Source organism: Epinephelus fuscoguttatus, linkage group LG13, assembly GCF_011397635.1.
Source record: "Epinephelus fuscoguttatus linkage group LG13, E.fuscoguttatus.final_Chr_v1".
Taxonomy (NCBI): Eukaryota; Metazoa; Chordata; class Actinopteri; order Perciformes; family Serranidae; genus Epinephelus; species Epinephelus fuscoguttatus.
The window spans coordinates 16944108-16965954 of NC_064764.1; the positions used below are offsets into that span (position 1 = coordinate 16944108).

Below are 21847 nucleotides of genomic sequence, written 5' to 3' on the forward strand. Positions count from 1 at the left end.
GTCAAACTGATTAGTGTCTGTGTAATCACATCAAGGCATGTGACGTGACCGCCTGTGTCATTAGGTCTGATGTTACCATTAGTCTCTCAGCGTAAGTGCAATTAGGCCATATGGAGAAGAGAAGGGGAGCTCATCTTTCATGAAAACACAGTTGCCCCTCAGAGTTTTGGTATTTCAGAAGTGTCGATCACATTTTGGGGTCACGAAAACAGTCTGGTATGAGAATCCACTGTGTGAAAGTCTCCATCCAAGTGTGAGTGATAATGAACAAGGCAGCAGTGTATTGCCAGAGAGTTGTTTCTTTGTCCAATGCAGACTGAGCCCCTGCTCTAATCTGGGTTATCTGGCTGTAATCAGCTTAGCCCACTGCTACTCTCACTGCTGCGGCTGGGTGGGCACATTCTGAAGCTGTAGTCGGCCATTCATACACACACCTGTTGGAGTGTCTTGGGAGTAGAATAGACTAGCAGGGAAGTTCACCTTGCAGACAGAAGGGCTTGGAGGACAGCAACATTTTATTGGGGAGTCCTGTCTGAACTGTGGCCATGGCTGAACATCAGGAGGTGGCTTCATCTGAGGGGACACCTGCTGCTGACATGTACCCCAGAAAGATACTGGAGTATATGGAAGGATTCCTCATCTCCAAGGTAACATACACTCGTAGTGCATACACACTAACCGCGAAGCCCTCTTGTTTTTCAGGGGTGTAATAATTTTAATGTGTTATGTGTCAAAATGTATTTTAATGTGTTAAAAACAAATTTAAGGGTTATATTAAAATCTTATTCATTTATTAAAAAATCAGTAATTTAGTATAGAATTTTTTTAAAATATGTATTGAGGGATGGGAGTGTATAATGTGTGTGTGTGAGGTGGTGGTTAGAGGCTGGTTGGAAGAAAAAGATTGGGATCCACTGATGTAAGTGATGCAGGAAGTGCAGAATGTTAGGTTATGAGTGAAAATATTACCGATGTCCACCACTACACCAACAAAATACCTTAGTTGTGCTCTATAGGTCAGGCTAACATGACAGTTTAATGGCTCTTTACAATAAACCTTTATTGTGAATGATGGTAACCCACAGGACAGAGCATAACGAAGCATGAAGCGCCACAGCAAATGAGCTACAAAGCACACATGGGTACACTGTTGAAGTAACTTTGAAGCATAATAATAGTGCCGTCCTAATGTAAATACATAGTGACTTATGTGACCGTAACTTCGTTGATCAGATCATTTAACTCGAGGAGATTAACTGGTGCTGCATACGGAGCTCTGCATTCTAGTCTGCTCTGGTACATGAATGAACTCTACTCTGTTTCACTCTGCTGTATTTTTCTGTGCTCATTTTCCTCTCTCTGTGTCTCTGACCCAGACGGTTTTCTCCTCCTGTGAGCTGGGTGTGTTTGATGTGTTGCTGGCTGCAGAACGCCCCCTGTCAGCGGAGGAGATCAGTCAGGCAGTTGGAGCCAGCCTGGATGGCACACAGAGGCTGCTGGCTGCCTGCGCCGGCCTGCAGCTCCTCAACACACACCAGGACAACGGAAGAGGTCTGCACACAGACATAAAAATGATTTGATAACTCATTAATAGTCTAACTTGAGTAGTAGTACTTGTTTACAACAGTGTCACAATGTAAGGATTGAAAAGCAGTTATTAGTAGTGTTCTTTAATTACCAAAATTTTGTTTTAATTTTTGCCCATGTTGTCATATCACCAGACATGCATTTCTGCACCACCTACATGCGCACCTCCCCGTCTGTCTCTGTCTCCCACGTAGACATAAAAGGTCAAACTCAGTCTCAACACCTGCAGTGATTCATTCCCAGTCACCTCTTCCTCTGTCACTCCTCCTCCACCTCTCCCACCACCTGTTTCAGTGCTGTACAGTAACACAGAGCAGGCCAGTGTCTACCTGACCCGCTCCAGTCCTGTATCCCTCTACCAGTCCATCCAGTACAGCTCCAGAACCATTTACCTCTGCTGGCACTACCTGACCGATGCTGTCAGGTCAGTACACACGTCTCTGTCTTTGCCTTTTCCCAATATCCATAGAGATGATGTCAGAGTAAAACTGCAACTACCTCCTCCCCACCCCCCACCCAAATCTATGAATCTGTTGATTTTCAAGTTTAATTATAAGCTATAAAATGTTGCAGATTGATGAAAAATGTATATCACAAAGTTATATGCAAAACAGTGTTTAGTGTTTATGCCAATTACAATAATATAAAACACTGAAAAATATCAACAAACCTTTTATTTTAGGGGGTGAAACAAAATATAATTTAGGCTAACTGTATTTTTTATTTCATTTTTTTAATAAATGACTCAAACAATTAATTGATAACCAAAATTGTTAATTATGGTCAGCTGATCTTTCACATATAGTGGTCACTACAGTGGACAGCTATTTGAAAGTCATGCTATAGTTGCATTTAGGTCACCACAGTGGACCCTAGTGCATCCTGCCATACACTGCCACCCACTGGCCAGGTGTTGTCAGTGCAACACGAATCTCTCAAAACCAAGATGGCCAACAAAATGCAAGAAATGTTGTGCCCCTCAAGAATATCTTGCCAAACCTTCTATAATAGGAGACCTTGGCAGGTAAATAAAATCTGGAAAAATCAAGTAAGATCCAAGGAGTAATACAGTTGTTAAATTTTACAATATTGAATATATGTTGTGAGGAAAGTCCTCTATACTGGGCATCATGCATCGCTGGCTATATTTCAACTACAATTAATAGTATTACTGCAACTTTATTGTTGTTGAAAATACCTTATCTGCAGGGACTTTTTTGTGTGTAATGTAATGTACAGTTTTTTTTTAACAGAAACAATATTTTGATAAGGTGACAGGTACACAATATAGTACACATAGTAATAATTAATAATTTGATTAATAATTTAATTATTTTTTACATATTTTTTCATACCTAAAGAGGAATAAAAACACTTACAAAAAAATCTTGACTGAGGTTGCAATAATTAATTCATTAAAGGGTCAACTGACTAATCAGTTGATTAATGGATTGCAGCTCTACATCAGACATTAAGATATCTGAACAATTTGTGTCTATCACCCAAATCTTGGTTATTAATAGATATTTACAAGTTAATAGCTGGAGTATTCTTAAAAAGGAAGGTGTTTTTCTCCATATTGCCTACACTTATATCATCTTTTGTAAAACTTCAACTAATTACAGTGATGTGATTTAATTGATTTAAATTTTAGATTTTATTCCCACTCTGGAGTAAATTGCCGTTGCTCCCTCGTGTTGGTTGTGATTGGCCATACGGTTTGTGCTGAGATATTAAGATACTATACCTTTAACATGACCTGCAAGAATTTAAGATTAGTTTAAGTTTGTTTTGTTTAAGAACATGTACCAAAATATAATGAATGCAACAAGTTCTAAGTACCAAATGTTGAAGACAATGCTATGGTAAATGATGCACAAGTAAAACGTTATTCAATAAGACGAGTGAGCAAAGTAAAACGACACTCAGGTGGGCTGTTAGGGGCTGTAAGAGCTGCAGGTTTGATCTGTAGCCTGAGGATTTGGATTCCAGTCCCCCTTCATGTTTGAACAGTGTCTCAGGATGGATTTTAGTCTCATTGTTATGTCTGAGGGAGGAGAGCCAGCAGCTCTCAGGCAACGTGACTGGATTCACTGTGGCTAACGAGTCAAGTCTATCTGTGAGAAACACTGACAACAGATAGAAGCAATGATGATTATCAAAAGGAAAAAGGCACCTTGATTTATATGACTAATTCTATAGCGTGGGCGTGTGCAACAGAAACACATGAATTTACCTGAAATAGACAGAACACAATCGTGAGATCCCACATTTTGCACACTTACATAGCAAATGTGTATGTGAAAAATCATCCTCTAAAAAGTCACATACCCAAAACTGAAAGCATGTGGTCATCAAATATGAATATATCTGCCTTTGCCTTGTAGAGAGGGAAGAAATCAGTATGAAAAGGCTTTTGGAGTCAGCTCGAACGACCTGTTTCAAGCTCTCTACAGGTGAGAAGCTACACACACACACACACACACACCCCCACCAACAGATGAAACACACGTCCTTGCTCATTAACATTCCACCCCTGTCTCTCATCTTAAGCCTGTCTGTCACTCTCTTCCCCCTTAAAGGAACGACTCGTGGGATTTATTAGGAGGCGGGGGATGTGTGAGGGAGAGAGGGTATGGGCAGTGATGTGAGGAAGCTTGGAGCAGAGAGAGTGAGAGAGAATATATCTGCCATTGTCCTTGAGGTCTCGTGTGTTTGTGGTATCTGGTGCCCAGAGTTTTAACACTTCACTGATCTGCTGGTCAGCACTTTTCAGGGGTCACACGCTCAAAGTTTCACACTTTGTTCGCTAATAGGTTTTGATCGGCCTGCCTGAGGCACTGTACTGTAGAAACACTGCCACTCCCACAGCAACAGAGACCATCAAAACTGCAACACAGTGGAATCACTTGTTAAAACATCCTTCTTTCTTTTCCTCTTCATCATGACATGATTTGCACAAGCACTGTGCTTTGATGGGAGTGGAAAACAGATGTTACAATGCACATTTCAATTATTATTTTACATCTGAACCATAAAATGAAATGTACCAACACCAATGTGCAGATGTATGAATTAACTACATACACACACCAATTCAGAGGAAGCAGAACATAATTCGACACATTTTTTGGCATGTGAATGCATTTCTTTGTATTTTTATACATCATGCAGTTTATGTTTTGTATGTTGCTGGTTGTTCAGGCTTGTGCATTAGCTGAATTATCTCTCTATTTGCCATTTTTCATTCATTTTTGTGCTCGTATCCTTTTGAATAGCAGCTGATCATCACACAAAAGAGGCCTCATTAAAAAAAGATGCATGCAAAATGGGAATATTCAAAATATGAACCATGCACACATAATGTAATACACCCTTGTGCTGACGAATTTGCAATTCAGCTTTAATTGATTGAAAATGAAAATACCCTGCAAGAAAAATTCCAACACCTGTGCACAATTGATTTGATGCGGAGTAGCAGTTGTTTGTCCCCGCTGATTTCCCCCGTGAATACTGTGGGTAAATTAGCAAGGGGAAACAACCACTGAAGTCCTTCACTGTGTTCTTAGAGCACTGTAGCAGGAGCAGGATGATTCCAAGCTGGCTGGATGACTCAGACTCCTGTTTACTCATCGCCATTTAACCAGCTGTGTACTGCACCTGAATAATTTACAGCCAAGTCCCGTCTACAGCTTGAGTTCTCCTACTCGAGAAAGAAGAAAAGATTTGGAGTGAATACTGGCAAGAGAATGTGAATTTAGAGGGCTTTTGAGATTTCAAAAATATACAAGCCATTGCATAGAAAGAACTTTAACAGATGAGTACTTATTATTTTGTCCAATGTAGGAGGATGTTGCTTATGGTACGCTTATGTCATGTGAAAAATGTAGTCCATTGAGTGATTTAATAACATGATATTAAAGGGGCAACTCACCCCCAAATCAAAAATATATATTTTCATATTACCTGAAGTGTTATTTATCGGTCTAGATTGTTTTGGTGTGAGTTGCTGAGTGTTGGAGATATCAGCTGTAAAGATGTCTGCCTACTTTCCAATGTAACAGAACTGGATGGTGCTCGGCCTGTCATGCTCATAGCACCAAAAAAATGTTAAAAAACTTAACAGCAATGTCTGTTTCCAGAAACCCTGATGTGTTTATTCAAAGTAATCCACAGACTAAACCATCGAACTACACCTGCCAACAACACTGCGCAGAAGGAAGAGTGCATCTACTCATGGACGAGAGGCTGGTGCTCGTGACAGCATAAGATGTAAACAATAATGGAATCATCCTGGGCTGAACAGTAATGTTAGCTAGCTAAGTGGCACTAGGAGAGTTAGCTGTAGATGCAAACTCCCATCTGTGCAGTGATACAGTTGGGAGGTGTATTTCGGTAGAAAGAAATATTTCCTACATGAAACTTGTCACAGCAAGGTCTGTGGGTAATGCTGAGTAATCAGGTCATGTTTTCTGGAAAGAGACATTGCTGTTGAGTGTTTCGAATAGGGCTTGACTCAGAGTTACGTCAAACAGACTATTCAATACAAATATCCAATGATTTTTTTTTCTCCATATAAAATTTTAAAGTTTAAACAGCACTTAGCAGAACGAAAGCGGCATTCGTGTAATATAGCAAATAAGCTAACTGCACTAATGAAGGATTGGAAATGTGCAACAACAATTTTGGCTGACACTAGATTATCAAACAAAAGCCAGAGACTGTGTCGTATTAAGTTGCTGTTAGCTGTAAATTCACCAATTCCAAGCAGAAAAAAGAAAATAATGTTATCTCGGAGCCTTATGGTAGAATGTTTCTCCTGCTCTGTGCCTTTGCATCACGTCTGCAGCTGTCTGTACCAAAAAGCAGTGCAAAAAAATCAAGAGCGTTTAACCTGCAGCAAAATCTGGGGACCAAAACATCCTCAAAAGTACACTGTACAGCATGCTGACTAGCAAAAAAATGAAATAAATTTTAAAAAAGGCTGCTTAATTTGAAGCAATCTCAGTCGACTGAGGGGTCTCCGACTTTCAAGGGGCAGCCCTCGTTTCAAGATAGCTACTGGTGTTAGGTGAGCTAGCAGTAGTTGCACACTTCCTTCTGCATAGTGATTCGGTTGGCGAATGTAGTATGGTAGGAAACAAAATAGTTTCTACATGAAACTACATGAGTAACTAGGTCATGATTTCTGTAACGAGACATTGCTGTTGAGGTTTTCAGATGTATTTTTGTGGTGCTTTGAGCACCACAAGCCGAGTGCCATCTCGTTCCAATATATTCGAGAGAAGGCAGACATCTGTATGGCCGATATATCTCCAACACTCGGCAACTCGCACCAAACAATCTAGATTGATAAATGGCACTACGTGTAAGAGGAAAAATATACTTTTGATTATGGGGTTAACTATCCCTTTAAATAATGTTTTTACAATATGCTGTGCAAAAACAAGTACAGTGCATATGTTTATTCATTGTCTGGGATACAACGAATACAGACACTTGTGATTGGATCCTTTATATTTACATGTTTGAATGCTGGTCATGAAACCTGCATTATCCTAATGCTGTAATCAAAATGTAGAAATTTGAGCCACAATAATTAGATTAGAATATCTTGCTTTGGCACCCTCCTGTGGTAGCATCAAAGAAAAAACTGTGAATGAGACAAGGACACTGAGATGAATGGACGGAAAGGACACATTAATTGCACCAGTTTTCAACGGGACTGTCGATTTATTTATTTAATACAAATAAATAGAAAACAATTTATAATCAAGGTTTAATACATTTGTTTTTGTTCTCTATGATGTTACGTGAAGTGTCTCGGGAGCTGTGTATAGCTTCTCTGTTATGGCGGGACAACAGTGCCTGTCAACAACACAGTTAGAAATCAAACAAATAATTTATTATGTAATGACCTCCATTTTGGTAGAAGTGACAGCATGACACAAGTCAAAGTGGATCATAGCTTCAATGATACTTGTCAGTCTTTTCTTCTATTATTGTTGATAATAATGGAGAAGCTAAAGCATAGAGACAGCTGTAAAACACACAGCAGTGATCAGGCAGCCATGAGCCAGAACTCAGACGGTACAGATATGACAGAGACCTGCGGGGATGTTGAGGAACACACAGCATGTCTGTGCAGAGAGCAGACGAATCACAAACCACGTTATAATGATGTATGTAAGGACAGAGATAAACCAGGCCGAGCGACTTTCCCTCAATACAACAGGAGGCAGGATGAGAGCCTGTGCATGCAAATGAACTCAATCAGGGACAAAAAGGGCTGCAGATGTTATCGTTGGGGGGCATTCGATAACTTACGTCCAAAAATGTTCTCAAATTAAAGCTGACAGTCTGCTGTTTGGCCTCACAGTCATTTCATCTTTTCACATCCGATGTAATCAGAGTCTGAGGCTGCAACAATGAGTCACTTTCAAAGTTCCTCTGGAGGTCACCGTGTCATCCGAAGTTGGATCAGATGGCTGATCACTTTGCTGCAGTGAAGTTTGGACAAGTAGAAATCTAGTGTTACAGAACAGAGGATACTAAGTGTGTGTGTGTGTGTGTGTGTGTGTGAAGCCCCATAGCAAGGCAGAGTGCTGGTTGATGAGGTGGAGATTCCTCAGAGCAGCAGCAGTCACCACAGGCTCTTCTATTCTGCTGCACCCTGTCTCTCAAACACACACACTGTGTCGCCACAGGGAGGAACTTTGTAGATGAGGAGAGGCACTGTGTGAGTGTGTGTATGTGTGTGTGTGTTTGACTGTTTATTGTGGACACAGAGCGAGTAGAACCTTAGTTGACAGCTTACAGAAAATGATATAGAAAGTTCTGCCTCAATAAATGGAGGAGAGGCTGTACCGAGATGACTAACTGAATGGTCTGTGTGTGTGTGTGTGTGTGTGTGTGTGTGTGTGTGTGTGTGTGTAGGTCTGACGAGGAGATGGTAAAGTTTATGCAGTTAATGAACTCCATTTGGAACATCTGTGGTAAAGACGTGGTCACAGCCTTCGACCTTTCGCCTTTCAAGATCATCTGCGACCTTGGAGGTGAGTCTGTGCTTGTGTGTGTGTGTGTGTGTGTGTGTGTGTGTGTGTGTGTGCATTTATCCAGTCACCATGTCAAATTTCCATAAGGTTGTGGGTTCATAGTCATTAACATTCAAAATTGTTGCCTTCATGTGTTAACTAAGAGACAGCTGGCTCAGCCACACACATATTAATACTGTACAGTGTGTGCGCACAAAAATGCACGACACACGCAGTCAACTGTGACCTTTATTATACCCCTACCCCCCCAGCCTCTCTGAGTTAATGGCTCTTAGTAAATCAGTCAACCTTCTGAACACATACAAACCTCAAAGTCACCTCCAGCTTGAGTTTCCCTGTCAGAGATGTATTGTTCCACTGTTGGAAAGTGCTAACATGGCTGTGCATCTGTTTAGAAAAGAAGTAAAAATTTTCCTTCAGAGCTCAATAATAAATACAGTGTACAAACACATGAGGTTAATATAACCAATATAACAGAACTAGATGGCACCCAGCTTGTGGTGCACAAAGAGCCCAAAAAAACACCTCAACTCAGAGCAGAAAACGCCCCACGTCATCTCTTTTTTCATCATCTTTTTTCCCATTGTCCAATTGGATGATTTGAGAGGTGGGCCTTCTGTGGTAGTCATGACAACAAGTTTACAGTTGGTAAACAATGGAGGAGAAACTGGTGGTAGCCATTGCTGGATACCCAGAGCTATATAGCCTGACGATAGACAGCAGGTTGTCAAACTGCCTCCGAGTCATCCTTAAAATATGCCTGGAAACGGCCATCATCGAGGAGAAGCTCCTGGACCAACTGGTGGTACTCCCTGTGATCCACCCTCTTTTTTAGGGTCTCATGTACCCACACAGATCTCTGTTTCCCTTTGCCCAACAAACTACTTACTTAAAGCCTCTCGCCCTCAGCCAGAGCTACAGCAAGTACCCTCTGCCTGTTCATTTTAGGAGCTAGACACAAATTACTGTCAACTAACTAAAATAAATAGATAAACGGCAGACTGATTACAGTGGAGGGTTAGAATCAGGAGGTGAGTCCGCGGTTGCCTGGCAACAATTAAAAGGCACAGCAAGCGTTTTTTTTTTCATCAGTGACATTCAATAAAAAAAAGTCAGTGTGGTGCGCCTCATATATTTTAATCAGCAAAATGCTTTCTGTGTCATCAGGGGCTGATAGAAACATCTCTTTTCAGAAATCATGACCCGCTTACTGAAGATAATCCACAGACCTTGTTGTGAGCAGTTTCATGTAGGGACTATTTTCTTTCTACCAAACTACACCCACCTACTACTGCACAGAAGGAAGTGTGCATCTACTCATGGATGAGAGGCTTGTGCTTGTGACACTGTGAGAAGTAAATATTAATGCATCCTCCTCGGCTGAGCTGTAAGGATAACTAGCTTAGCGGCGCTAGATGAGCTAGCAGTAGATGCACGCTTCCCTCTGCGTGGTGATACAGTTGCCGGTTGTTTGGTAGTAAGAAAATAGTTCCTACATGAAACTGCTCACAACAAGGTCTGTGGATTATCTTGAGTAACCCGCACATGATTTCTGGAAAGAGACATTGCTGTTGAGTTTTTAAAATGCATCTTTTTTAGAAGCATCTCAAGCTGAGTGCCATCTAGTTCCATTATATTTGGAAGGCAGACATCTCTACAGCTGTTAATCTCCAACACTCGCCAACTCACACCAGAACAATCTAGACTGATGAACAGCACTACAGGTAAGAGGAAAAACATGTATTATTGATTTGGGGGTGAACTGTCCCTTTAAGTGTGAGTCTCAATGCTCATTAAGTGAGTCTGACTTTTAACCCACCACCCACTCAATGTGAGATCACCTGCTACTGTATGTAGAGCTGTCAATGCACCTTAATAATTAAGATGTCTGGGTTTTGTGGAGCTTTTTGTCATTTTGTCATATGATCATATAAATGCTATTTCAGGGGCCTGTCTAGCCTAAAGAGAAAATCATTTACAGGAAAATCATTTGTTGACTGGTCAGACTTCTGTGTTGTTTTAACCCCAGATCATGTCTCCAGTGTAATAATGCATCTCTTTTGTTTATTTGGGGCTTCCTTTCACAAAAACGCACTCTGAATGGATAAAATTAAAAAGGTCAGTGCTGCAAAATCTGAAATTTGTCAACTCTCAGGCTTTGCCACTGACTTGTTTATCCCTTTTTAATTTTTTTTTTTTGCAGATAATAATTTGATTACCAATTGTGATGGCCTAGGAATTATCATTGGCCATAGTTAACATGTAGCATGTATGACCATTTAATATTTTATATTCATTTGAAAGCTGAGGCAGAAGGTTTTCAATAAAAAGACCCGAGCTGTTGTGCTCCTCTACTCTGAGAAGTGTTCATGGAGAGTTGGAGGCAACAGAGCATGTTAACCTGCCAAGACCAAGTGAAATATCCAGCCATGTCTTTCACAACAGTGTTTTTATTTCACCCTTCTTTCTACCACGTAATGTCTGTAATACATGATTTTATAGTTTGACAACCAGAAGAAAGTCTTTTGTCTATAAACCTTCATTAATGTGACCATGGCCCTTGTGTGTTTTAATAATTGGTTAATGGGAATTTGCATAGCCTGATCCTGACGTTATTATCCTATCACCAGATTTTTCTCAAGCATACGAGAAATAAGCACATGCCAATAAATAAGAAGAGAAAACATGTGACTCCAATCTGCGGCACACAAATTTAGCTTCCCTCCAATGTTCAGCAGAAGAATCCTGGTTGAACTGAACAGCTGTGAATGTCAAATGTATGAATGTGGAGTAGGATGTTGCAGCCCAGTCAGTCTTCTTTGAATACATCACGGTAAAAAAAAAAAGACAGCTTCATTGACTGATCCCCTCTGTCTGTTCCTCTCCTTCCAATTGGATTTATTTATAAAGTGCCTTTGAACAGAAGATGTCTTACAAAATGGTTTACACAGAGAGCAAAGGGCACGAGGATAAAAAAAAAGAGAGAGAGAGAAACCAGAGAGACTGAACAAACACGATATGAACTCCACAATGTGAGTTCAAAGAAAAGCAGAATAACAAGACAGGATCAAAAAGAAAAATGGAAAAAAGTAAAAATGAATCTTGCGTTGTCACAGGAGTTTTCATCTCTCGCTGGAAACGTCATGCTATGAATAATGGGGGCTTTTGTCGAGGAGATGTTGCCAGTTCTTTTTCATTTTGTCTCTGAACTGAGAGCTGAACGTTGTCTCCACTCATGCACTCCTCCATCAGTTAGAAATAGTAGAAGATGGATAATAATGTAGCAGTAATGAGATAGGAATAATGACATTTATAAGAATAAATGTTTAGTCCGTGCCTCTGTTCACATACAAGACCATACTCAGTATTAATCACACTTAAATGACCCAGCACATTACCCATAAAAGCACCCAGAGTCCCCACTGTGTTAAATCAGGTTAGAGGTTGAGATACAAGCATTGTCCAGACACTCTAATGTCTGAATGTCCATTAGTTTAACATTTAAATGTGTAGGAGTGCCTCAATATTTATCGAGAAAAGGCAATCCAAGAAATAATTGCAGTTGCATGTAAACAGCTATTTTCCCTTCACAGCAACATTTGGGCTCAGTCAGGCGAAGAAAAGGCAAGCGGCTCATTGTACCAAAACACTCTGACACCCGTGGGTAGCCACCTTCTGTGTGTGACACCTCAGCTGACCACACAGGGGAGCTGTGAAGCTTCTAAAAGTACCATCTCATACACACACACACACACTCGAAGACACAGACACACACATTCAGGGCGCTCTTCCTCCTGTCTTTTTCTTCGCTTTCCCCTGTGACTTTCTCAGCATGAGGTTCGTGTGTTCATGTTTATGCATTAGGGTGCATCACCAGAAGGAGTGTGCATGTGGACAGCAGGAATGACTGCAGTGTCCCATAAAGACTTTGTCTCTCACACAGCATCTGTTGTGTCTGCACACACCTGCTGCTCAGGTGCCCTGCCTGTCTCTCTCTCTGTCTCTCTCTGTCTGTCTGTCCTACTTTCTGCCAACTTGCTGACTTTGATCTAAATCACAGCCCACATTCAAAGTCTTCATCATTTCTGTGATGAAGGTGGTTTGTTCTGTGCTGGCCGATCGTGAGAACTAGCTTTATTTTAATGTGACATTTAATATGAATTTCAATGCTATGTTTTGTCTAAAAATAAATAATCAACGTAAAGGTTACTGCAACTTTAAGGAAATATATTCATGGTTTGGAAGTAAAACATTTCTCGATATAAACAACTGTCTGCTTCATGTTGCTGCGTGTAACAATCACAGTAGAGCAGTAGTAGTAGAGAGAAGCATTCACATGTCTTATATTAGAAAAACTCATGATACCACAATGAGAGAATATTGCAAACGTATTTACTCAAACTTTAATCAAAATTAGAGTAAACAAGCACTGGAAATGCACTTAAGTATTGGAAACACTGATAGTATAGAATATAAGTGTATAAATAGCTAGAAAGAACAAATAGAAGAGTGTCTTTATTAAAATATTAACACCTTAATATGTGAAGTTCAAGGGGTCAGACCATTCTGTTGCAATGATTAGCAATCGCTAGCAATATAGCAAGATTATTTGTATGTGTATGTAAAATCATAATCTTCGGAGTAACTTGAACTATAGCAGTCAGTAATAACTATCTATCTGTCTGTCTTGTCTGTCTATCCATCTAACATACACTCACTAGCCACTTTATTATGTACACCTTGCTAGTACCAGGTTGGACCCCCTTTTGCCTTCAAAACTGCCTTAATTCTTGGTGGCATAGTTTCAACAAGGTGCTGGAAACATTCCTCAGAGATTTTGGTCCATATTGACATGATAGCATCACACAGTTGCTGCAGATTTGTTGGCTGCACATCCCAAAGGTGCTCAACTGGATTGAGATCTGGTGACTGTGGAGGCCATTGGAGTACAGTGAACTCATTGTCATGTTCAAGAAACCAGTTTGAGATGATTTGAGCTTTGTGACATGGTGTGTTATCCTGCTGGAAGTAGCCATCAGAAGATGGGTACACTGTGGTCATAAAGGGATGGACACAGTCAGCAACAATACTCAGGTAGGCTGTGGTGTTTAAACCATGCTCAGTTGGTACTAAGGGGCCCAAAGTGTGCCAAGAAAATATCCCCCACACCATTACACCACCACCACCAGCCTGAACCCTTGATACAAGGCAGGATGGATCCATGCTTTCAAATTCTGACCCTACCATCTGAATGTTGCAGCACAAATCAAGACTCATCAGACCAGGCAACGTTTTTCCAGTCTTCTATTGTCCAGTTTTGGTGAGCCTGTGTGAACAACCTCGGTTGTAACAAGTACTTATTTGAGTTACTGTTGCCTTTCCATCATCTTGAACCAGTCTGGCCATTCTCCTCTGACCTCTAGCATCAACAAGGCATTTCGGCCCAAAAAACTGCTTCTCACTGGATTTTTCTCTTTGTCGGACCATCCTGTGTAAACCCTAGAGATGGTTGTGTTTGAAAATCCCAGCAGATCAGTAGTTTCTGAAACACTCAGACCAGCCCATCTGGCACCAACAAGCATGCAACGTTCAAAGTCACTTAAATCACCTTTCTTCCCTATTCTGATGCTCGGTTTGAACTTCAGCAGGTTGCCCTCCACCTGCTCCCATCTTCCCATCCTCAAAAGTGGCTTACACATACTTTGACAGACAGGGACAGTAATAGACAGACTGATGGTCAGACCGACAGATAGGCAGATGGATAAACAAGAAAGACAGATAAAGAGAAAAACAAATAGACATATGGACAGGGAAGTGAAGAGTCAGGCAGATGGGCCAAAAGATGTATGGAGACGGATGTAAAGAAAATGCATAACTAAAATGACAGAGGAGACACAGGGTTCCTGCTAAAAATTTTGAAGTCTCAAGCCCAAGTCCAGATAACCCTGATTACATCTTGTGAGACTTGACAAATCTCCTCCAGAGCCACAGAAATACATCAGTGTTTTTCACAGGCGGAGGAATATTCTCCACTGTAAGTCAACTGATCTTAATGTTTAAGTCAGTGGAGTTTCCCCTCAGTGGTTCCTCCACACAGTGGAATAAGTTAACTAGAGATGCAGGCACCAGTATCTCATTGCTGACACAATACAGATGGAGAGCCCACATAACCAGTACTCGATCAAATGGTCACACATATGCGCAAATAACTATATATCGGATAACATACAGATAAAGTAAACCAAAAAAAAAGACACGAGACTTAACACAAACACAACAATATACTGCAAATATAACAGACTGTAAAAATCCCAAATGCCCATCAAAGGACTCCATTAACAAACTGAGGCAGCCAGGTTAGCTTGGGGTCTTGTACAGCGTGTTGTGTTTGCTTTCCTCCTCTTCGCTGCTCTTTGATTCTTCTCCTCTGCTAACCCCTGTTTGATGTGAGAGCCAAAGAGTATCTGTCTGTCTGTGTGTATGTGTATGTGTATGTGTTTGTGTTTGTGAGAAAGAGAGTAACTCTTGTAAAAATACAGACTGATACAGTAGCAGCAGGTTATATTAGAAGGAAGGCACCGCCAGGCTTGACTGTTTGCCCTGCACACACACACACACACACACACACACACACACACACACACACACACACACACACACACCGAGGTCTGTTTGGCTTTGTAGGTTTGTCAAAGTGAGATCCTTTGATCCTGTATTCCACCTCACTGCCTTTCCATCACTCTGCCCCATTCATACATTCTTCATCTATCTCAATCTGTCTCGCACACTTCCTCTCTCACCCTCTCTGTTTTAAATTCAGTTTGCTTAGTGAAGCCCAAATGCTGATAATAGAGTAGTGCAGGGATGACGTATTTTTGTAGGCCAAGTTAGCATCGCCCTGATTCCCTCCACAAAAAGCCAGTGGGATTATTCCGTTGAATTTTGCAGAAAATAAACTCTGTGGCAAACTAAAGTTTATTACACTTAGGCCTACATGTTCTGTTCAGCAAGATCATCTTCACACATTCACACCACTTTTAATATTTTTGAAGTGTAAATGCTAGAAATGAACACACCACCGTCACATGCCTACACTGACACCACCACATCCGGGCTGCACAGCTATGTTAGGCGTGATGATGCTTTGTAGTCTAATTTAGCCTTGTTAGCAACCGTCTTTTTTCAGACATGTAAAAGCTTAAAAATTCACGAGCGGGGTATTAACTTATGTATTTTATGACACAGAGCAAAGCATTAAAGTCTGTTACACTTGTGTTACCACAGACCTCATTTCAGGCATCTAACCAAAAACCCATGGATGAGGGAACAGGAAGTGCAAAAATGCTAACTCATTTCTGGGTTTTAGGACTCAGTCCTGCACTCTATAATGCTGCCGAAGCATCAGTGTGAAAATTCCTATTTTCACATTAAGTCTTTCCTTTAACCCTTTTGTATTTGTGTGTGTGCATGTGTTTGTATGCTAATTTCAATACCTTATTTTCCACTCAAATCATCAGGCCTGACCTCTGCCCTATAAGTGACAGTTCTCTCTATGAGAACAGTAAGCAGAACAAAACTATGAGACTTTGGCCATGATAGTGTAAGCTTTCAACACAGATATTGCACTATAAGGCCTCTACAAAGTCCCCTCTTTACGCTGCCTTTGCATTTTTACAAAAAACCCAAACAACCACAGCATAATGTCCCCCCAGTGTGTGATTTTAGACAGCATGCCGGCATCACGGAACAAAAGAGGCGTGACAGGCATGACATGTAACACAACAGCATCAGTCTCCACTGTGATATCTAACATACACATCAGCAGCACTTTATAAACATTAACAATGGCATAACATAGCTAAAACAGTCATTTATTGTCTCTCTTAAATGATGGCTGATCTCACCCTCTGCCCAGAGGGTACAGAGCTCCTGGACTTCATTGTTTTCCAATTTGCGGACATTTTGCTGCTGTTCTTCTTCTTTGAGTTAGCTGCTAACTGCTAGCTGCTTTTTAAATCTCCCAGTGGTGGATTGCATGAATAATATGTTGTCAAATATCACACCTGTCATGTCCATAGTACTGTCCTGCAGTCTCTTTTATACAGACATTGTTTTGGTGCAGCAAGTTAACTCTGTCTCCCCATTCAGTGCTTGTACAGAACAGTGAGGAGGCACAATGGTGTGACATTCCTACCTTGAAGGGGCAATGTAAAAAGGGCTTGTGTGGCTAAACTAAATGCTAGTGCCAACATGCTAACATGGACAATGTTTACCATCTTAGTTTTGCAAATTTTAGCATGCTAACATGTGCTAATTTACACTCAACATAAGTACAGCTGAGGCTGACGGGATTTTGCAGGTGTTTTATCATAAACGCATTAATGAAATAGGCCTACTGGAAAAAATATAAATTTGACCTGATGATGGCACTGGATAGAAAGTCATTAGATCCAAAGTACTACAACTCATCCTCTGGGTATAACAACTGTCTGCACCAAGTTTTGCTACAATCAAACCAAGAAACAAAAATGTCTGCCTCATGATATGCTAGAAGTAAAGTCTCCAGGATTTATTCCTTGTGGACCACGAATGCGTGTACCTAATTTAAAGGCAATCCCTCCAATAGTCCAACAGACCGACATTGGCATCACTTTTCAAATGCATTCAAATGTGAATGTTCATATATAAATGCACATGAAATCAGAATCAAATCAAATTGTGTGTGTTTGTGTTTGCTTTTCCTAAAATTTGATTCCTTGGTAGGATTGCTAGACAGCAAGCTCTGCTGTTTCTGTATTAAGTGTTTGCCTCTCAGTCACTCTGTATTCAGTTCAATTCAGCCTGCTTTATTGGCATGAATGTTAGATGAACCGTATTCCCAAAGCCGTCACATACATCTGAATAAAAATCAAGCATAGAAATAATCGGTACATACCTGAAAGCATTTGTTCCACTCGCATGATTCGGTGTGCTGTGTGTGTGTTTGCGTGCACGGCGTGTGTGTGTGTGTGCACGCGAGTGCGAGGGAGAGAGTGGTGCACTACCTTGTTAATGAAGGTTGTGTGTATTCATTCAACTAAATGTAACTCTCTCTCCTCCTCTCTCCAGGCTGCAGTGGAGCATTAGCCAAGCAGTGCACGTCAGCCTACCCAGAATGCACTGTGACGATCTTTGACCTCCCCAAGGTGGTGCATACGTCGAGGGAACACTTTGTCACTGATGCTGACCAGAGGATAAGCTTCCATGAAGGCAACTTAAAAAAAAAAAAAAAATCCCTTGACATTTATAATCATATGCAGCCAGTCCAAGTGCTTTACACACACTTGATCATGTACATGAACAGAGACAAGATAAAGTTTTGAATAAGACTGGTAAAAATGAAACTATATCAAAATGGAATTGACCCTTCCCCAAGTCTCACTATCCAATGCAGACTGGCCAATCAGTGTAGCACTGACCAACTCTGATGTACTCTAGTGCTCCATAGACTCTCATGCAGTCGTTTCAGATTTTCTTTTCATTTTCAGGCTGATTTTGAGCTAGTCGTGGTTAACGTTGTGCCTGGATGACATTTTATAATGATATTCCCGTAAAACATCTTTTGAAGACATTTTCTTCCATTTATAATGTACTAACAAAGATGTTGAGATGTTGAGAAATTTCAGTGTAGTGTTTCTCACCATTCAGTACAGTATTCAGTTAATACACAATCAACTCTGATCTGAAAATAACAGCAGACAAAGACAATGTCGATGCTGTCACCCGCGTGTCTGCATGCTCCTGCTGAACAGATGCTATTGGACTGAAAATATTGTGTCAATTTATACCTCGGCTCTCCGACAAAGCAGCCAACATGGAAATAAAAAGTTCACAGCAACCTGCGATCTTGAAAACACAGAGCCAAAATCAATTCCTGCCTCTCCTGCTGCTCTCATAGCTGCAATGGTGTTGAACACAATGGCAGCTGTAACATGGAAAACACAGGAAATGAAATGTACTGTATTATGAGTGCAGACCTCTATGTGCTTTATTTCATATTAATTGACAACAGTGTTTTATATCATTTAAAATATATTGCTAGGTCATATGCTTTTGACATAATGTCATTACAATGGACGTCGTCCCTTTGTATTTGAGCATGTAACACACTAATTGAATCATTGTCTTGTTACTAGAAGGCTTGTGAACAGAATTAATAATTACGTGAAATAATTACCGTAGCAGTGTCTCAGAAATTCAGTGCATTTGAATCGTGTATATGGGTGTGTGTGTATGTTGTGTGTGTTTAGGGGACTTTTTCAAAGACCCCCTGCCAGAGGCTGACCTCTACATCCTCGCCAGAATCCTCCACGACTGGACAGACGAACGCTGCATCGAGCTACTCAGTAGAGTCTACAAAGCCTGCAAACCAGGTCTGTGTGAGTGTGCTTGTGTGTGTGTGTGTGTGTGTGTGTGTGTGTCTTTGAGTGTGAAAAGGATGAGTACTTTTTTTTCCCCCTGCTTGAAATGAGATGGCAGATTGTATCCCACAATGCAGCTGATCCCAGAAAAATCTGTCCTTGTGACTTTGATCAAAGACAGGCGCACACACACACACACACACACACAAAAGCAGCAGGCGATATCAGGAGGCAGAAAACCCTCTCATGTGTTTTTAAAATGATGTGCATCTGTGTGTGTGTACACAAGAGGAAATAAGAAAAACAAAGGAATAAACAAAGTAGGGAAGCCTAGTTTTACTGGACAGGGAATACAACCTGTCGTAGTATGAAGCGGCTTCTCAGACAGTAGATCTTTCCAACAGCAGACATTTTGACTTGTTATAGCAGGAAAGCACATGTGTTACTAATAACATTAATGATGTCACCGTTACAGCAATTACTACAATGCAATGCATCAATTAAAGGGTATGTTCGGTGTTCAGTAGCAGTCATTTTCTCATTGCCACTTCATCCAACCATTGGCAGAAACAAAATAAAACTTACAAAAAAACATACACAATAAAAGTACTGTCAAATTACTGTTTATTTAAATGGAGTCTGGTGGGTTTGGCGATGGCAATTTTGGGGCTGTTTCGGGGCTTACTCCTCAACAGGTAGTTTTGTCACTGAAGGGATCCTTTCCATAAGTGTCAGACATTTATTAATAATAACAATCTGAGCCTGTCAGTGACAAAACAAGCACTTTTAGTAAACGTACACTGATGGTGCAAACATGCCTAAGGTGGTCACATTGTTTTGAAGCTCAGTACTAGACAGACTTTAAAAGTAGTTATTTCCATTAGTTGCTTAGACACAAAAACATGGGAAAATGGGGTCTAGGTATGATGTCTCATGGTATGAGTTAGACCTGTGTTTGATATGTTAGGATTCTGCAATGAAAAAGGTCTATGAGAAGCTTTACTGCCAAACTGTATGGTCATAAATGTTAACATAATTAGTACTTTTTCACAATGACAGATCAGGGCTAGGCAACCTGTAGGTCCAGAGCCGCTTGCAACTCTTTAACTTCTGTCCAGTGGCTCCCTGTGGGTTTGACAGAAAATTATATGGAAATGAATAATCATTATTTTTTTTCCATCATTTTAATTTTCATTTATTTTTGTAGGCCTGAAGTGATTCTTACATTCTTCAACTGTAAAAATGTGTAGCCTATGCACTGATTTAAAAAAATGTTTTAACATTTCGTCAACTAAAATGCATGTCATACACCTTTTTTTTTCTCTAAAAACAACCCTCGTGATAGCTACAGTAGTCTTGAGTCTCCCTAGCTAGGCTGGCTGTAGTCTCTATATACAGACTCTACATTCAGTGAATGTTGTAGGCTGTTTGTAGTCCGCGTGATATTGACCAATCACGTTTGAGCCGGCTGCAGTTGTTGCCAGGTTAAACGGTCCATACGATGAACTAACGAGGCAGAACATAATTGGCGTCACTGCAAACTCTGAATTCATTGCAATGGTTCAGCATATTTACTTATATATAAAGGGAAGTCGGAAACGGAAATTCGCCTCCTCCGCCCAAATCAAACCAGAATGCCAAAAAATCGGGGGTCTGTATCGCCGTCTGCCGGAAGTCAGACACCAAATACAGCCGATGGGTTCCGAGAATGGGCTGGCTGTAAATCCAAAAAGGGAAAATCTCAGGAGAAAATAGATTATTTAATGGTGTGTGGACAAATTTGTCTGCTTTCATCAGCGGCACTACAAAGTTAAAGTACCAAATAATCAAAAATAGTCCACAGCAGAATAGCCAGCTTGTGCTAAAACATATTAATGAATGCTCATTTAGATCTATTAGTAATGTTGATAGGCTAAATTCAACTTATATTTGGCTGTGTTACCTTTATTATGAGGCTCAAATATGTTTTGCAGCTCCAGACAGATTTTTCTTTTCTTATTTGGCCAAAAATGGCCCTTTTGATCGTAAAGGTTTCAGACCCCTTAACTTGATGAATAAAAATATAAATAAAATATAAATATAAAATATGATTGTTTGTCCTGTTGACTTTTTGATCATAAAAGTAAACAGCCATGTACATACTATGCATACTACTAAGCTTTGCCCGGACACTTGTTGATCAGTCAGAGAGGGGGAGAAAGAATCAAAGATAGTAAAAAGACAAAAAAAAAAAAAAGAAGTGAAAGGATCAAACAAACAAAGCTGACCTTGTGGTCCGTCCTGCAGGAGGCGCTGTGTTACTGGTGGAGGCCTTGCTCCATGAGGACGGCTCTGGCCCAGTGACAGTGCAGCTCTACTCCCTGAACATGCTGGTACAGACGGAGGGCAGAGAGAGGACAGCTGCTCAGTACGCTGTCCTGCTGGCTGCCGCCGGCTTCACTGATATCCAGCACCGTCTCACTGGGAAGATCTACGATGCTGTACTGGGACACAAAGAGACATGAGACTGACAGATAAGGCTACTCGTGTTCAAGGACTGAAAACTCACACCGACTGAGAAGAAAAGTGCTACTTACTTACTACTACTGTCCCAGTTTTGGATTTCCTTTTTAAATGTCACCTTAAGTTTCTTCAAATAAAAAGTTTCTCACACTGTAGGCCTATGTGTGTATGTGAAATACCATGTTCTGTATCAAGGTAAGCTCTCCCACAATAAAAGAGCTGACGTTTTGAAAGTTTTACAACCATAAATCTGCAATAAAAACATAACTAGACAGAAAAGTGCACAGACAAATGAAAAGCAAT

General features: G+C 40.6%; 1 protein-coding gene across 1 annotated transcript; it reads left to right on the plus strand.

The window, feature by feature from the left end:
* The first annotated feature begins 422 nt into the window (after positions 1–422).
* Positions 423–21617, plus strand: asmt (acetylserotonin O-methyltransferase). The gene is made up of 8 exons (XM_049593835.1): positions 423–647; positions 1377–1551; positions 1882–2011; positions 3975–4043; positions 8524–8642; positions 17751–17891; positions 18932–19054; positions 21329–21617. The coding sequence occupies exons 1-8, from the start codon at positions 546–548 to the stop codon at positions 21544–21546; spliced, it is 1077 nt and encodes a 358-aa protein (XP_049449792.1). The 5' UTR covers positions 423–545; the 3' UTR covers positions 21547–21617.
* The last annotated feature ends 230 nt before the right edge of the window (positions 21618–21847 follow it).